Source organism: Varanus komodoensis, unplaced genomic scaffold (genome assembly GCF_004798865.1).
Source record: "Varanus komodoensis strain SLA01 unplaced genomic scaffold, ASM479886v1 scaffold50, whole genome shotgun sequence".
Classification (NCBI taxonomy): Eukaryota; Metazoa; Chordata; class Lepidosauria; order Squamata; family Varanidae; genus Varanus; species Varanus komodoensis.
The window spans coordinates 1918028-1935291 of NW_025336088.1; the positions used below are offsets into that span (position 1 = coordinate 1918028).

The 17264-nt window shown below is 43.4% G+C and overlaps 1 protein-coding gene across 5 annotated transcripts in view; it reads left to right on the forward strand.

Moving 5' to 3' along the window:
• Nucleotides 1-17264, forward strand: part of RUNDC3A (RUN domain containing 3A) — a 42284-nt gene that overhangs the window by 2607 nt on the left and 22413 nt on the right. For 2 of the 5 annotated variants that reach the window (XM_044447148.1, XM_044447149.1), the window contains exon 1: nucleotides 9579-9697. The exons of 1 other annotated variant lie outside the window; for it this stretch is intronic. In XM_044447148.1, the coding sequence (XP_044303083.1) occupies nucleotides 9591-9697 (107 nt within the window). In that variant the 5' untranslated portion in view covers nucleotides 9579-9590. Of the gene's footprint in view, nucleotides 1-71; nucleotides 168-9578; nucleotides 9698-15497; nucleotides 16448-17264 lie in introns of those variants that run through there. 2 more of the 5 variants (XM_044447152.1, XM_044447151.1) reach the window with 2 other exon arrangements.

Below are 17264 nucleotides of genomic sequence, written 5' to 3' on the forward strand. Positions count from 1 at the left end.
AATGTGGAAGAAGGACATACCATCTGGCATGGTGAGCCTGATCCATAGTAGACCTCTGCACTCTTATCTGGAAGTAAAAAAAAAAGAATATCAAGAATACCATATGCAAACAATAGATCAGATCCAGATATAATCATTCTTAGAGTAAACTCATTAAAAATAAATGGGTAAGTCATGATTAACTTAAGCCTCACTGATTTCAGTGGGTCTGTTTTAAGTATGACTAAATTTGGATTCAGCCCAGGATATTTTCTAGAGTGTGTAGTTTAGCTCTCCTAGAGATACCAGACTGTGGAAGGGTTCACACCTCATGACAACCCATAGTTTGGTTGCTTTGTGAAGTACCCATGATAAGCCCATCAAGTGGCTGGGCTCTTAGAATCTGTTTTGCTCCCTTTCAAATCAGCCTTGGATTTTGGCATCTGAGGAACATTTGCTGTGGTTATTCAAGTGCATGGGAATCCCTGAGGTGTATGCAGTCTGTATTTCTGTGCACTTTCTGAGCAACAAATATCTGAAGGATGTTTATGCAACTTCTCCTCAGATGAGATTTTCCTCAGAGTATCACAAGAGTGTGGAATCTGTTACACATTCACAAATGAGAGGGCCTCCCTGCGGTGGTGCGCTATCTTAGAAAAGCCTTCCAGAGGGAGATACCACTGGTGCTGACCTTGGCACCCTATGAAAATGTTCCTGTTTGACCAGGCAGGCCTTTCAAATTTCAAACTTTTTATTGATTAATTTGCTGATTGAATAGTTTTTAATGCTTTTTATTCTATAATCTCATTGATTTACTATACGTAGTTCTGTGTCTTTGTGTGCATGTGTGTATATACATATACATACAAACACAGGCACAATAGTTGAGAGATAGCTAGATAGAAGAAATAGCACTAGTTTCTAGCAGTAGGCAGTCCTGTACACAACAGTCATCTTTTTTTTTTCAAAAAGAAAGTCCATACATTGTCATGAAATGAACATCACTAAGGATGCAATATTGTGGCCTCCTAACGTTGTTGGGGGGCCCAGGAATGTCTGTTTCTGCCTAGTTGTGCAGTTTACTTGCAAATGATGTAAAACTGGTAGCGTATAAGTACTTAGACAATTTGACCCCTTCCAGATGCACTGGATGAGGTTATTTAATCCCAAATCTGTAAAAGCAAATTAAGAATAATAAATGGCAAGAAGAACCATATACCATAGCTACAGACCCTGGAAATTAGAAAGCATTGCTTAATTAAACAAAACAGAACAAACACAATATTGATAGCATATTAATCTATACCTGGCTGCTCTGTGATGAGGGAAAGTAACCTGCCTGGATGAACCCTCATCCTAATATTATAATTGTTCCATGGCTGTGATTTTGTATTGTAGGTACCATGGACCACTTTTGGAAAATTAAGGTCTGGGCAAGCCTTTAGCAAGAATGTGGAAGTTTGTTCTGTGTTGCATTCAGTGTAACATGGGGGAAACCACACCTGGGCTAGTGGTTTCTGTAATTCTGTGATCAGAGATAATGTAATGACCAACCTATAGCTTGACCAATGTAGATTCTTCCTTTTGGATGGGACAGGGAAATTCACTAAACAGTGGAACACAGTCACAGTGATTTAGTGCTCACTTCACAGTACTTCTTTCAAAATTGTTTTGGCTCACCAGCTTAGAATGAATCAAATTTGCACAACAGCTAGAAACACAGAATGCAAGAAGAACAGCATGGTGGATAAAAATTAGGATTTTATACTGGCCATGAAAGACAATCGTGAAGAATCTAGAGAGATGCCATTATACATGATACTGAACTTCTTGTACCATGCTGCTTGCTTTCATTCGTTCAACTTTCCTATTCAAAGGCTTTCCTCGGGTTTTGGAGGTGGCTTTAATCATATGATCTCCCTGCCTCATTCATGGAATTGTGCAAGGGACTCAAGTGAGGTTTTCCATTAGTAAACCTCCCTATGTTTTCCTCATGGTTTCTTCCACCTTCTTCTTTCTGAAAAAGAGGTATTAAAGTTCCTAATGTTGCCAATCAAAAGAGGGAAGAAGGAATAGCTGCAGCATGATTGGTAGTATGAGGAGCCATCGACTTTCAATCTAGAATGATCCCACATACAAACAATGAAATTGATGGGATGGGAAGGGAAGGGAAGGGAAGGGGTAACTTCCAGACAGCAAGAGGCAACAGAGTTTAAAACTGGTCAATGACAAGCTGACCTGGTTTACACCCTCTTCTTCCTCTCCTCCCATTAACTCCAGCTCTAGGATTACAAGTGTGGACTATCTTGTACTCTTCAGATCTCTCTTCTCCACTGGTGCCTCCAGGGCCCCACCTAACAGAATGAGGAGAAGAGGCCCCAAAGCAGAAGGGCTGATTTGGCACTTCTAAAAGCAAGTAATGCACATTACCACGTAAAGAGGAGCCCTCACCAAGTCTTCTTTTCTAGAACTATGTACATGTATAAACTAGCACATTTTCAAGACATTCATTTGTTAAGTGAGAGCCAGTGTGGTGTAGTGGTTAAGAGTGTGGGTCTGAGACTCGGGTGATCTGGGTTCTAATACCTGTTCAGCCATGGAACCACATGGGTGCCTTTGGTCCAGCTGAAGACTCTCAGTCCAACCTACCTCACAGGGATGTTGTTGTGGGGATAAGCTTGAGAGCAGGAGGAGGAGAATAATGTAAGCTGCTCTGAGTTCTTGAAAAAAGAAAAAGGTGGGATATAAATCTAATAAAATAAGTGACTTAGGAGGGTACATGGCAAGAGGAGACTCAAAGAGGACACACAAACATGGCTTCTTCAGTAGCAAGGTAATTTATCGTGCACAACAAAGAATTTAAAATATACAGCCATTCACTGGGGAAATTAACTCAGCACAGAGTTCAGAAATAAAAACCAAGCAAAATGTCTACAATACCAAGCATATGCAAACTGAATCAAGTTGTGGGGAAATTAATGTACTTCTCCTTCTGGCACTAAATGGCTGGGGGTGGGGGGAGTCCTGATGCATAAACTAAGCAGTGGATGTGTGGATAGTCCAGGTGGATGTGTGCTGTGCTAGAAGCAATGAAGCACTCATTGGCTGAGTTGGTTGGATGGCACAGAACATTTCGGTGGAACGGAACGGAACGGAACGGAACGGAACGGAAAGGAAAGGAAAGGAAAGGAAAGGAAAGGAAAGGTGTGTGGCTCAGCTTTCGCAGTCAAACACCCATGGTTTAATCCATGGAGGAAAAGAAGTGCTTAAAAAAGAGAGGAATGGTAGAAAGGCTTGTCAAGAAACAGCTGAGTAAAGGACATAGGTCAGGGAAATCTGGGAGTTGAGGGAAAAGGATGTCACAGGAGACAGAGGGAGGGAAAGAGTCAAAGAGAAACTAGGGCCAAGACAAGGCACTTGGAGTGAGTATTATTGGCCAGGGGTAAAGCAGGTAAAGCGTGGCAGTTGGAGTTCTGCATATTGTCACTGCTTCGTTGTGACCTGCCACCTTGAAGTGGCAACGAAGCCCCAGAAGCCGGTGCGGTGGGGCTGCATGGCAGGCTGACTTAACTAGCCAGCAGATTTGTTGCTAGGAAACTCCTAATCAACTGAAATGTACATTTGAGGTCCTTAGTGATCTTTCTGAGAAAACAAAAGGCGGGGCGTTGTCATTGGAGAATTTTCAAATGTTTCATGAACAAACGCAGCCAATGAAGTTTTGCCTGTCGTGCACACCACATACTCTCTCTGAGGCCTGGGTGTCTGGCAGCAAGGCGGGATGGTTTGGGTGGTTCCAGACGCCTCCCGTGGCTGCTAGGTGCTTTCTGATTAGGCCTATCTCTGAGGAATATCCTCCTTCACAGGCTGCGTTATCTTGCAGGAGCCAGTGCCATAGGGGTAAGACACCCCCACACTTGCTTCGCTCCCTTTTTCTCTGCAGCTGAAACACTTCTCCTTTAGGCCACGGTATGCCATGCTGCCTCATGCAAAAAGGCCCCCTCAGATGCTGTGTTCAGTGGTTGCAGGGAACTCTTATTGCATGTTTTGGTTGCTTAAGGAAAGAAAAACAAGTTTTGGAGTTAAGCCTCAATCACTATAAATCCTGTATCCCATCCTTATTGCCATATCATGCACATTGCAAATGTGAGGCTTGCAAGGTTCAGTTTCAGCCTTCTCCTGCTCCTGTGCCTTTAAACCAGCTTAAGGTAGAGACACTTAGCAGTTGAAAATGCTCCTTACCTCCATGACAACTTCCACACATAAAGACATTCATCTGCTGATCAAGCTGTTGTTTAAAAGCACAACAGCTGACGAGCCTGTTTTTCTGATCAATTGACTACCCTCCTGACCATGCCAGGCTTTAGCTGGGTTTATACTATTGGAAGGAAGACGAAAATTGAAAGACAGAATTTCCCTCATGTCTGAATGGAGATTTTCACACTCTTCGAAATACAAATTATACCAAAGTCCACCAGTAGAGAGCAGGAGTAAACAGGCTATGTAGATACCAAAGTCGGTGAGAGCAGGGCCTGAACAGTTCAGCCAGTTTAGGTGATTATAGGACAAAGAAGTATCCAAGAACAAAACCCTCAGGATAAGATGAACAGACCTATTGCTGACACTAAAAGAAAATCCAGCAGGTCCTTCCAAGGGATTCCCTCACTCCTGATATGCACAAGGAAACATTCTGCCTTGAGACTGTAATCCTGTGCTCAGTTTCCTAGGAATAAGCACCATCAAATTCACAGGGTTTTAATTTTGAGGACACAGGTATAACAGGAATGTGCTATTAATGTGGCAAATTGCCAACACCCTGGAGCAGGGATAGTCAACATGTGGCCCTCCAAATGTTGTTGGATTGTAGCTTCCATGATCACTTACCATTGACTATGCTGATGGGAACTGAAGCCCAACAACATTAGAGGTCATGTAGTCACCATCTCTGTCCTAGGAAATGGGAAGAAAGAGGTTCCTTTTTTCACCAAATGATTAAATACAAAGGCAACAAAGCAAAATTCCAAATGTAAAATATTTTTCATAAATGCAACTCACTCAGCCCTGAAATGCACAAATGCCCATCATTTCTCTTGTGTGTTCTGCTTAGGGAATGCAGCAGTGTCTCTTATCTTTGAGGAACTCATTCTAATAGATGGGCAAGGGTGACTTGGCAGTGAGAAATATACTTTGTGTGTGTTTGGAGGCCCTCTTGTTCCCCAGTCATGCTGCAGGTATCTAGAAACCAAAATTTCAATCAAGGATCAGTGCTGAAGGCTCAGAATCCAGGGCCAGGTCAGAATGCCAGGTTCTGACTCCTGGAAGCTCCAGCTGACCCTGAGTTATCTATGCTAATGGTTTTCACTTTGTGCATAAGGAAAAGCACAACTTTGCTGAGGATGCTTTCCTGCTTCTGCCACTCTTCTGCTAGGGTGTGCAGGAACAGGACAGTGCTACATATTTGCTCAGGTGCACTCTCAGGTCACTCAAAACAACAGTGAGGCCCAACAGGCTCAGCTAGAATCAGTGGCAGGTGAATGTGCAACATAAGAATAAGATGCCAGAATTCTTCTCACACTGGTATTTGCTCCTGGGAATGCCTCATACACTGCGATTCAGCAGTGGCAACCCATGAACAGGGCTTTTCTGGTAGCCCTCAAATTGTAGAATGCCTTACCTGAAAAGGTCCACCTGGCACCCACTTTGTTGTTCTCCTTTCAGTGTCAAGCAAAGTCTCTTTTATGCTTCCATGTATTTAAGAAAGTTAAATTGCTGTTTGCTTGCTTTATTTTTAATTTTTATTTTTAATGGTATTTTTAGGCTGATTATTAAAACTATTTCTCCATGTTTTAGCTGCTCAGTTCTTTTCTGAAAGATAGTTGCTGCTTTTAAAACAGTTCTTTTCATATGCTTGGTTGTTCGTTCCATTGTATTTGTTTTTATTATATATGCCAACCTGAAACCTACAGCTATAGAATTACTCATACACTGAATGAATGAATGAATGAATGAATGTAGACATATCAACTAGAAAAGGGATCTCTCAAGGTATAAAGTTAGAAAAATACTTACCACCTTATGTAGTCTATTGTTTTAGGTGTGATACTAACCCAGTGACATGTCATAGACACCTGATTAGGTAGAGACTAGTACTGCTTGTTTGTATGTTTCTTGTTTCAAAAAACTACAGATACAAATCTGCAGCTCAAATAATCTCATGTAAAGGAATAAAAAGCAAACCATCCTTGCTTTTTTTCTTTTGCTGCTTCAAAGCTTAATGCAAAGCAAACACATAGAGATGCCTTTGTTCATCATGTCTAGTATCCAGAGAGTTTAGTTCAGCAGCATCTCTCTGTAGTTCTAGGTGAGACATAGACTAGGTTCACATGACACAATAACCCATCATGGATAACTAATCACAGTCAGTTGTCAGAGTGTCTGAACTATGTTTTCCACAGAGTAGCTTAACTTCAACAGCTATTAACTCTGAACCCATGGCTGGTTCTTGGGGTTGTTCAACCCACAGTGAGTTGTCAGGCCATCTCAACCTGTCAGGACAATTTCACTGTGGGTTGTAGGGATCAGCTTGCAAGCTGCTCAGCCTTTCATCTGTCCTTCATCAATGACAGCCCTCCACCTACATCCAATCAACACTTTGGATCAACCTTCACCATTTCAACACCATTTTAAAACTTTTTTTCCAAGCCTGAAAAATTGTGCAATCAAGTATTTAAGTTTTGTTGCTGTTGTTGAACTTTTGCACATTTACAGGAGCACACTTGCAGTTGGCCAATGTGTGTAGTCTTCTGTTGTATAAAATAAACCATGGTGAACTGTGAGCCTTGTTTGTATCAGTGTGGTTTAGCATGATGTATAAACCAAGCACAGGCAGAATCATAGAACAGTATAACTAGAAGAGGCCCAAATGCCATTGGGTCCAACCCTTCACTTAATGCAGGGCTCCAAGTTAAAGCATTCCCAGTTGATGGCTATCTAGCTGCATCTTGTATGCCTCCAGATTGGGAGAGCCCATAACTTCCCTAAGTACTTGGTTTCATTGCTGTATTACTCCAACAGTTGGAATTTTTCCTAATGTCCTGGTGGAATTTGGCTTCCCACAACTTGAGGCCATTATTCCATGTCCTGCACTCTGGGTTTATGAAGAAGAGATCCTGACCCTCTTCTCTGTGACAGCTTTTTCAAATACTTAAAAGTGCTATTGTTTCAGGTCTCTCCTTTTAAGGATAAACATGTTCAATTCTTCTAGTCTTCCCTCACAGGGCTTTGTTTCGAGTCCCCTGATCATCTTTGTTGTTCTCTTCTGAACCTTTCCAGTTTGTCTATATCTTTCTTAAACTGTAGTGCTCAGAACACACAACTCCAGATGAGGCCTAAGCAGTGCTGAGTGGAGGGGAACTAGTACTTTGCATGATTTAGCATGGGTTGCTAACCATGCACAAACCACACTGAGAACCCTTGGCTTGTTGGGTTGTTGAGGGTAGCTTGTTCTGATGTGCCAACCTGGAAGTGTGGCATGTCCCAAGTGGCTACAGTGCTGCCTGGCACAAACAGCAAAAAGACCATGCTGCTTCTTGCAATTTCACCAGTGCTGGCAAGCAGCAGAATGCCAGATTTTCTGTGAGGAGTAATGTAGGTTAGTTAAGATGCCCATGATTACTTTTTCTTAGCACAGGTTATTGTGACATGTGAACTGGGCCTTGAGCAACTCCTGGATGGCTTGGAAGATAAATTAAAACATATTTATAAAGCAAGTTTATAAAGTCTGCTCAGAAGTAAGTTCCTTTGAGTTCAATGGGAGTTACACATAAGTGGATATAGAGTTGCAACCTTAGAAAGTGGGAGCCCTGTGTTCGAACCTCCAATGGGATCCTCAAGTGGCCTATACAAACCCTGCACAGTTAACTCTGCTTGAAAACGGGAACAGGAATGACATGGTCCATTGTTGAAACAGCCGAAAGGCTTAGCTAGACCGCATTTGGTTCACAGTTGGTTAGCCAGTCATCTCTAGGAAGCCCACAGTGGGGCAAGAGTGCAATAACAACTTACACAAATGCATGTCCCCAGCAAATGTTATAAAGAGACAGGCTACCTCTGATCCTGAAAGCAATGCAGAGCCACCAGGGCTTGTAGCCAATGGTAGTCTTAACCTTCATGAAAATGTCTAATCATCCTTTAGAGCAATTATGCTAGTATGAATCTGACCCAGCACTAAAGAATGTAGGACAGAGACTCCACTCAGTTCTGTGTCCACTCCCTGGCCCTGTGTTCAGTAGTAGCCTTGTAAGAAGAAGCCGTATTTAGTCAAAGGTAGTCAAAGGCAGCACTACCATCAGGCAAACAGGGTTGGGGACCAGTGAGGCGGGGATTTTGCTAAGTACCCAAAAGATCCAGGGTTCAGGTTCACAAGGGGGTGGGGGAGGTACAAGTATGTGCATGCTAATTTGCTTATGCTTTTACACCCGACTCTGTTCGTGTCTTTAAAGGGGCTTGTCTTCTAAGGACAACTCTGTTCACAAAAAGGTGTGTATGGACAGGCAAGAAGAGGGCATTTGATTTCAGGGAAAAAGCCTTTGAACAGAAAGATTTGTGGAAGTGGGAAGCAGGAGGCAAGACACATGTGGACAAAAAGGCAGTTAATCAAGGAGAATCAGAATCCCTGTGCCTTTATTTCAGCAACTGCCCATGGACAGCAAGCTGGTGGGGCAGATAGCTCCCCAGAGAGATTCAGGGATCTCAATGAAAAAGCACTGCCTCTTACTATACTGCCTCTTACTGCCAGTAAGAGCAGCAGAGTGGGAGAAAGAGCTAGCCCTTGCCAAGTTTTTGTGCATCTCCCATGAATTTCATTGTTTTAAAAAAAGTATTATGGGATAATTATATGCTAGATTGTTCCACGCATATTAAGGAGTGGGAGGGATGAAATCTGGATTTTTACTTATTGCTTCTGCTTCCAAAATGTTCTTGGTCCTGCCTCCAACACCTGCAAAAGGGGGATCTCTAAAAAAGTGGGAGGATGCAAACCTCACAGGGTGGGAATGGATGAGCTAAGACTGAAATAAGTAGGCATGCTAAGACTGATGTAGAAATGTCTGGAAACAATTAGCAGGGGAAAACGGGATGCATCCTATTCTGAAACTGCGTAGCCTCTTCCTTAGGTTATTCTTCCCTTTCCTCCTTGCATCCTCCCCCGCCCGCCCCACCCTCTTCAGCACCGGCCTCTGCTCTTGCCCATCATCAGCCATCACGTCATCGGCAAGGGGGCTGGCTTCCTCTGAGGGGGAGGAGGGGGGAGAACGAGGAGGAGGGGCCAGTTTTCCATCAGGACCAAGGAGAGCTCCTCCCGTCCTTCCCTCCCCGCGCCGGCAGCTCTCCCATCTTTCGTCGGTTTTTCTAGCCTTCAAAAAAGGGGGCTGGAGCTTATTTTAGGAAGAGAGAGAGGAGGGAGATACTTCAGAGCAATCCGTTCCTGGGGGAGGTTAACCCAACGCCTTGTTTTCTGGGGGAGAGCAGGAAGAGGAGGAAGGGGGAGGGGTGGGGAAGAGGAAGGGGAGGAGGTGGCACCACCACCCGGTCGGTCGAGATCGTCTTTCCCCTGGATGGAACCAAACTGTATCCAGCCAACCATGGCGCTAGGACTCTCTTCCAAAAAAGCATCATCCAGGAACATTGCAGTGGAAAGGAAAAACCTGATTACCGTGTGCAGGTAAGAGTGCCTGTTGTTGCCAGAAGGACTAGCTAGAGCGAGTGGGTGAACTGGAGACTGTCTTCCCTTTCTCTCTGTATCCCCATACCCTAAGATGGAGAAGACAGTCAAGTCGCGGACGAGATGGAACCATAGGGTGGCTTTGCCCATAACATTTTTGTTATGCATATTGGAAAGAGTGGTGAATATGTCTGGAAACTGCCAAGATGTACACCCAACAGCCCTAATGTATAACACACATGTTGTATGATCTCAGAGCAGGAATATTAGGCAGGATGGGGAATAGGTTAGGAAATAAAATGGGGGAAAGAATACATTGAGGTAGGAAGCACGGAAATCACAAAGATGTGAATTTATGGGATTGAAGGGACTGTCCGGGATATGAAACAGAGCAAGCTTAAAACCTGGAGGGGAGGGAGGAAAGAGAATGGATGGATACAGGCCAAAAGGAATTGGGTATTGGCACAAAAGGCTCTTGTGTTTTCAGGGTCAAATTTTGAATAAAAGGTATGAAATAAAATGTTTATTTTGTGTTCTATGCATCTCCAGTTTTCAGATCTGCATCCTTTATGGGAAATGTTTGAGAACCTGACAACTTAAAGGTTCTCTCTCTGCCAACAGGCTAAAGGAAATATGTATTTTATAAATCCTACTGAGTTGTTAGCTGTCTCTCTTTGAGAAACACTAAGCTGCTTGCATCCAAGAGCCAACCAGTTGCCTGTGGCAGCAGCAGGTTAGTGGCTGCAAATGTACTCCAGATGATTCAATGGAGGTGGAAGATTCTGGGGACAGGAGGAAGGCTGAGGGTTCCTGTCTGTCTGTTGTCATTGTGAACTGTTATCCTTTGGAGTGATGGGAGATTATAATCTAAACACCATCAAACAGAAAGAAACAAGAAAGAGAATGTCAAGATGCAGGAGCACTTTCATTCAGTTTAACTTTCTCCCCACCCGGGCACAGCCTGGTTCCTCAAAGCTCTGTGGTGGAATACTGTACGAAGATGAATGCAGGCACCCTGGTTGGGGAGATATGAGAACTTGGAAGTGACGTCACTGTGGAACATCTTGTGAGCAGCAGCAGCAGAGCAGGAGAGGAGGAGGAGGAGGGTGGGATCCACGCGGCAGCTGTCTAGCAACACCTTTTCCCAACAAAAGGCACTAACTGAGGGGGAGAGCTGTTAGCCTCACATTGCACAAGGCCTCCCAATTTCCTGCCCTGTCTTATACTCAGGCAAGCTTTGCTGAAGCAAGGAGAAGGTGACTGTGCTCTAGAAGGAAGCGATGGCTTTGTGCCCATGCGAGTTCGCCAATAGAAATAGTAACAATAGCACCAGTACAAAAAAGGTATGAGAAACACAAGGAAGGGAGAGGAGATTGATGGACTTATTTGATTAGGGTGGATTCAAATATCTGATAGGTCTCTGCTTGCATGAAGTTTGTGACAGCTATTTGTATAGAAGGTGGAGTAAAGCAGGAGTATCATTGCCTAAAACCAGCCAGTGTTCTGATTTTAAAATTCTGCCCTAAATGTGAATGGGCAAAATTTTATTAACTAGCACAAGCTACCGTGTACCTATTCATTTAGCTGATCCAGAATAGGGCAGCACAGCTGATAACAGAGACTGGCATATGAGACCATATTACACTAGTCCTCTGCCAGCTGTACTGGCTACTAGTTGAATTTTGGGCCCAATTCAAAGTGCCAGTGCCTGAAATGGCTTGGGACCAGGTTACTTTCTCCATATGTTCCTGTGGACTTTAAGATCTTCCATGAAGGCCCTTCTTAAGGAACCATTGCTAAAAGAAGTAAAGGGGGCAATGGTTAGGAGAAGGGTCCTCTCTGTAGTTGCACCTCACCTGTGGAACATATTTTAATGATTAACCAATGTTAGGTTTTAATATTGTTTTTATCGATGTTTATTTTCAAGCTGCTACAGTGCTATAAGTTGTGTTATTTTTTGTTACAGCTTTGCTGAGGTACTGAGTCCCTTTTATTCTATTTTTATTGTTTTTGTTATTGATGTTATTTATACTGTTTTATATTGTACACTGCCTAGAGAGCCCTATGTGCTGTGGGGCAGTTTATAGATACAATTATTAATAATAAGGATTATAGTTATAGCCTTACTTTTTCTTCTAAAAGCAACTCCAGATGGCTTTTCCAGTACGAGAGCCACAAGCAGTTGGTTGCTAGGCTGTTGCTTTCCCCAGCAAAGGAAGATCTGCTTCTCCATCCTGCCCAAAATATTTTTAAAGATTTGTTGGCTATTTTAATTAAATGTGTTCTCCAGCCTCTGAAATACTGAGTGCAGTTTTAATCACCCCATATCAAAGAACCAGAGCTGGAGAAGATGAGGGAATTGGATGCTAAAATGATCATAATAGACTGAGGATGGGTCATTTGTCTTATACGAATAGATGTAACATGTAAATCAGCCTTCCCCAACCCTGTGCCCTCCAGATGTTTTTCCCCATGATCACAGGGGATGATGGAGTTGTAGTCCAACATATCCCTCAGGGCACCAGACTGAGTTAGGGCTTTTACCTGGAGAGAGAACAGAGGATTATTAGGGATAGATACCAGCTCTAATCCTAAAATCAAAGATATTCCCACAGTTACAAAATAAGAGTGTGATCTTTCATGGTCACGGTTATGTGAGGCAAGCAAAAGGAAGCACTTAGTTAAACCAGCCCCAGTTGATTCTACTGCTGTTGTTAAGTTATTAAAGTGTCTAAAGTAAGAAGGAGAGAGAGTAGATTACCTTGACAGAAATGCCAAATAGACACGATCCATAGCAGGGAAGCAGACAATACAGTGGAAGTAAACCAGTAAAGAAGACAAGCAACCCTTTGCCCACCGACCTGGGAGTAAGCCATCTTGAACTTTATGGGACTTACTTCTGAACAACCCTGTATTAGATTGCATTAATGCACCTTCTTTTTAATGGAACTTACATTTGATTTTTTTAAAATGTTCTAAAGGAAAAAATAGTGCTCAAATTAGCATTCAAAGAAAAGATCCCTGTGGAACTTGAATTTGTGCTTGATTTTTGTTCCTTTTTTCTATCGCCTATCATAGTGAGCAAGCTCTGTATAGAAGTCAGTTTTCCACTGGGCTGCAATTTGATTTTTTGAAAGGAGATATCCATTCAACATAAAGCAGCATCAGTGCCTGCTATTGCTTTATTGTCCATCATTCTTTTCATTCACTGGAAAAAGATAATATACTTTTTAAACAAATACGCAGAATAGATTATCAGCAGCTATCAGAAATGCACTCTCTGGGTCAATTCAGCAAATGAACAGCCCTGCCCTGCCTGCCCTGCACAGAGCTAAGACCACCAATGTTATATTTATTATTTATTTATTGTGGTTTTAGGGAGAGAGGCCACAGTTCTGCAGTGGAGAAGCTGCTTTGCATCTAGAAGGTCTCACATTTTATCTACAACATCTGGTAGGCCAGAAAAAAAACCCTTCCTGGAAAACCACAGCCTGCCAGTATCGTCTGTCCTGGGCTAGATGGACCTGTGGTCTAACTCAACCTTTGGCAAGCTTTCCATGCTCCCATTAATGTCTCTTGAGGTTACACGCAAGCCACCTTGGAAAGATCTATCTCCTGAAACTCGGGATAGAAACATTGCAAGAAACTAATTAAATCATAAACTTAGTATGACTAAGCCCCATTCCATTGCTTTCAATGGGATCTCATAATGACTAATGATTCCTGGATCGTACCCCATATGTTCAAAGTTGCTATGCATCCTGGGCGAGAGGGTGCTTGTGACTCACAGCAGTGGTAGGAGAGCACACATCACACCGTCCTTGCCAGGTTCCTGGGGGATTCTGACTAGTCAGTGGTCTGAAGGCAGAGTGCTGGGTTAGGGGAATGCAGGCCTGATGCCACCTGGCAATTCCTGAATAATGTATTCAGTGTTGTTGAAGCATCTGTGCTTTTATGGAACTTTCAGAAATATTCTTTCAGGAACTGGGGGTGAAACAAACAGGGAAATGAAGTTGTATAGGTCAAAAGCAAGGGTAAGACAAAGAGGACCAGGATCTGTGCAAGGCACAGACTGAAATGTCAGGAAGACATTAGCAAGGAATGTGGGTATGGATAGCCAAAAGAAACATGCTGTAGGCTGCCAGCAACACCCAGGAAGTGGTCCAGCATTCCCTTCTGTGACTGCAAGATAGCAGGTAATAGTGAGGACTGTATCTTAGGTGGAAGCAAAGCCTTGTGAGGAGAGACCGAAAGAGCTGAGCATGATTAGCGTCAAGAAGAGAAGAGAAGACTGACAGGAGATATGATAGCACTCTACAAGTACTTGAAAGGACTGTCACAAAGAGGAAGGCCAGAATCTCTTCTCAACCATCTCAGAGTGTAGGACACAGAATAACAGGCTCAAGTTACAGGACCCCAGATTCTGGCTAGATACCAGGAAAAATTTCCTGACTCTTAGAGCAGTAAAACAATGGAACCAATGACCTAGGGAGGTTGTGGGCTCTCCCACTTTAGAGGCATTCAGGATACAACTGGATATCCATCTGGGATGGATGATTTAACACTGTGTCCTGCACTGAGCAAGAGGGTTGCACCCAGTGCCTGTCTGGCTCTTTCCAACTGTTCCGTTTCTATGATTCCATATTGCCTGCTACCTGATTAACAATAATATAAATAATAGGAGATATCAGGGATTGAACCTGGGACTGAATGCATGCAAAGCACACATTCTGCCGTTGAGCAAAACCTTTGATAGATATAGCTGCCCAGAGCCAGGGAATTTTTATAGGGCTGCTGGCCCATCAGGGTCCAGTAAATAACAGAAGGTCCTGCACCAGGAAGACATACCACTTTCTAGGAATATCAAGTGAGATTATTCTAGGAACCAAGCCAGTTCTGCCATTATGCAAAACAGGGTGGTCTGCTTCAGGTGGCAAATGGTCAGTTGGCTGGTTTGTTTGTATGTTTTTACCACCGTGACTGGCAGGAGGGTGCTGTTTCAGTTTTCTGACTCAGACGCCAGTATGTCTTCGTGCTGGTACATGTCGATCCTGCATGGATGCATACTTGCCAGCATCTATTCATCCACTCATTCCAGGGTTGCTATTGTTAGGGGCTTGTTTTGCTTTTCCTGATTTCGATTTAATTTTGTTTACAGCCTGCAGAAATAATTCTGATCACATCCCCATTGAGGCCATGGGAGTATCCACTGAGCAAAAAGCCAAAGTACCTGGTGAACTTCACATTATTCTAAGGAATGCACAAATTTTAAGATTTTTTTAATTAATGAATTTCTGTAGGCACCCATCAGCCCATGAACAGCCAACAGAAACAAGAATAAAATACAACATTCAAAGCAAAGTACAGTAATTAAATTACAATAATGAAAAAAGAAAAACATAATATTGCTCTTACCACAGGTAGATCAGCATTTCTTAGACTTCTGAAAGGTGAAGAACACCTTATTTAAAATTAAAATATGTAGCCATAAAATCCTAGCTACATTCCCATAAAGCTTCATTTTAGACTGCATACACACAGAAATATTCTGCCCTCAAGGTCCTACTCATTATGATTTCGCATGTCACCCATTAGACTATCCTTCCTAACTGGAAGGGAGCAATGATTCATAGGGAAATACAACTGATAACTTCCTCTGAGGAAGGAAATTTCTACTAAGAGTGATCAATCCAATCTTACTTGATGAATAGATGAAACATCATTCCCCACACCCAGCAGAAACTGGTTGGAGAGAATTATGTCCAGAACAACAGGTCATGCAGAGCTGCAGCAAGCACTCTTGGGAGCCGTTAACGATTTAATTCATATATTTCTCTCAACACTCAAGCTGTTTTCTTTATGGTATGTAAAGTGTGCCCCAGCATATTGTTCGTGAATTAGTACTGTAGATACTATTTACCCCAGCCACTCTCCAATATATTTTTAAATCAAGAGAACTATGTGTTCAAAAGCATTAAAAGAGATAGTATTCATATATCAGAAACTGCATATGAATGAAACAATCATAGTCTTAAAAGAAGTAAACTGAGGAGGGTGAAAGCTCCACACTAAATATTCCTACTTTGACTGTGCTCCCATATACCCTTGCTCAAGATGCATTCCCAGGGAGAACAGCAGCCCTTACTTCTGAGTTGGCATGCACAAGATTGTGCTGATGGGGGTCATATAGTGCATTGTGAGTGTTCAGAGTATTTCTCACCCATTATTTCTTTGTTACACTTATATCCTGCCTTTTTTCTGTGAGGAACCAAAGGCAGTTTATATTATCTTCTTCTGCCTGTCCATCTTATCTTCACAACAACCATCAATAACTTTGCAAAGTCACCCAGGGAAAGGTTCATGGCTGAATGAGGATCAGAACCTGGATCTCTCAAGTCCCCAGTCCAGCAATAACCACTATGCCACACTGAGGGTGTTTGCAGTCAATGGGGCACAGCTAAGTTGGTGTTGCTGCTCTTTTTTGGAGAGCGCTTGCGCCTCTTGAGGCAGGCCAAAACCCTGTGCCCCCTGCAGGACAAATGGGCAGGGGAGTGCCACCCACTGCCTTCAGCCAGCCCACATGTTGGCCCAAATAGGCCTGTGTCCTGGTGTGCAAAAAGCCCAAACTACACAACAGGGGAAGGTTTTCTTTTAAAAGATTCATTTTCGCAAACAATTGGCTGCCAACAGATCGTTCCAGATGGTGCACCTGAGCAGTCCTCTGTTGGATCTTTTATACATTGATTACAGGTAACACGGTTAAGGCTTTCTGAACTAAAGTTACAATGGTATGACCTTTCCTGCCTGCCTACCTAAGCAACAAGAAGGGGAGGAGGAGAATGGGGTGCTATTCCAGAGAAGAGGAGGAGGATGGGCTGGCTTGAGTTGGTGTGAATTGCCCTTTGTCTGAGCTGCTATTATGTGTCAAGAGTCAACTGGCCCTCTCTGGAATGCTGCCTGGTCAGTGTCAGCTACATTTCAAGGATGCACAGGTGCTGATTTCTAGGAGAGGGTTTTTCTCTAGCTCAGCTATGTGCTAATCCGTTCATGATTTTAGCCAGGAAAGTTATACCTATTGATTTGTACTCCACACGGAGGGCCCTCCCACCACAAGATGGTGCCACATAGATTGTCATAGTGAGCTAGCTGGTGGATAGACCAGACTGAGTGGCTGATAGCTGGGATTCCTTTACTTGTGTTTGGAAAGAGTTGCACAGCCTCAGGGGTTGAAAAATATGGCACTCCTCCAGCAGAGGCCTAGGTTCACATGACATGTGCTGGCCCACACAGTGCAAAAGGACTTGGCTGGTTCTGGGAAGAGTTGCTGCTCCTCCCAGTACTGGCAGAGTCCCCAGCTTCACACAAGATTTGCAAGGATTTGGCCAGCCACAGGCAGAGCAGTGTCTCCACCCAGCACAGGTCGCATCCTGTGCCACCAGCATCCCTGCTGTTAAGTGGACTTCCTCCATTGAAGATCAGTGATAAGGCAGGACTCCTCCAGGGGCTTGGCCTTGGAGGAACCAAGGAGGCTCTGCAGTCAGATGTGATACCTCTATGTGCTGGATTA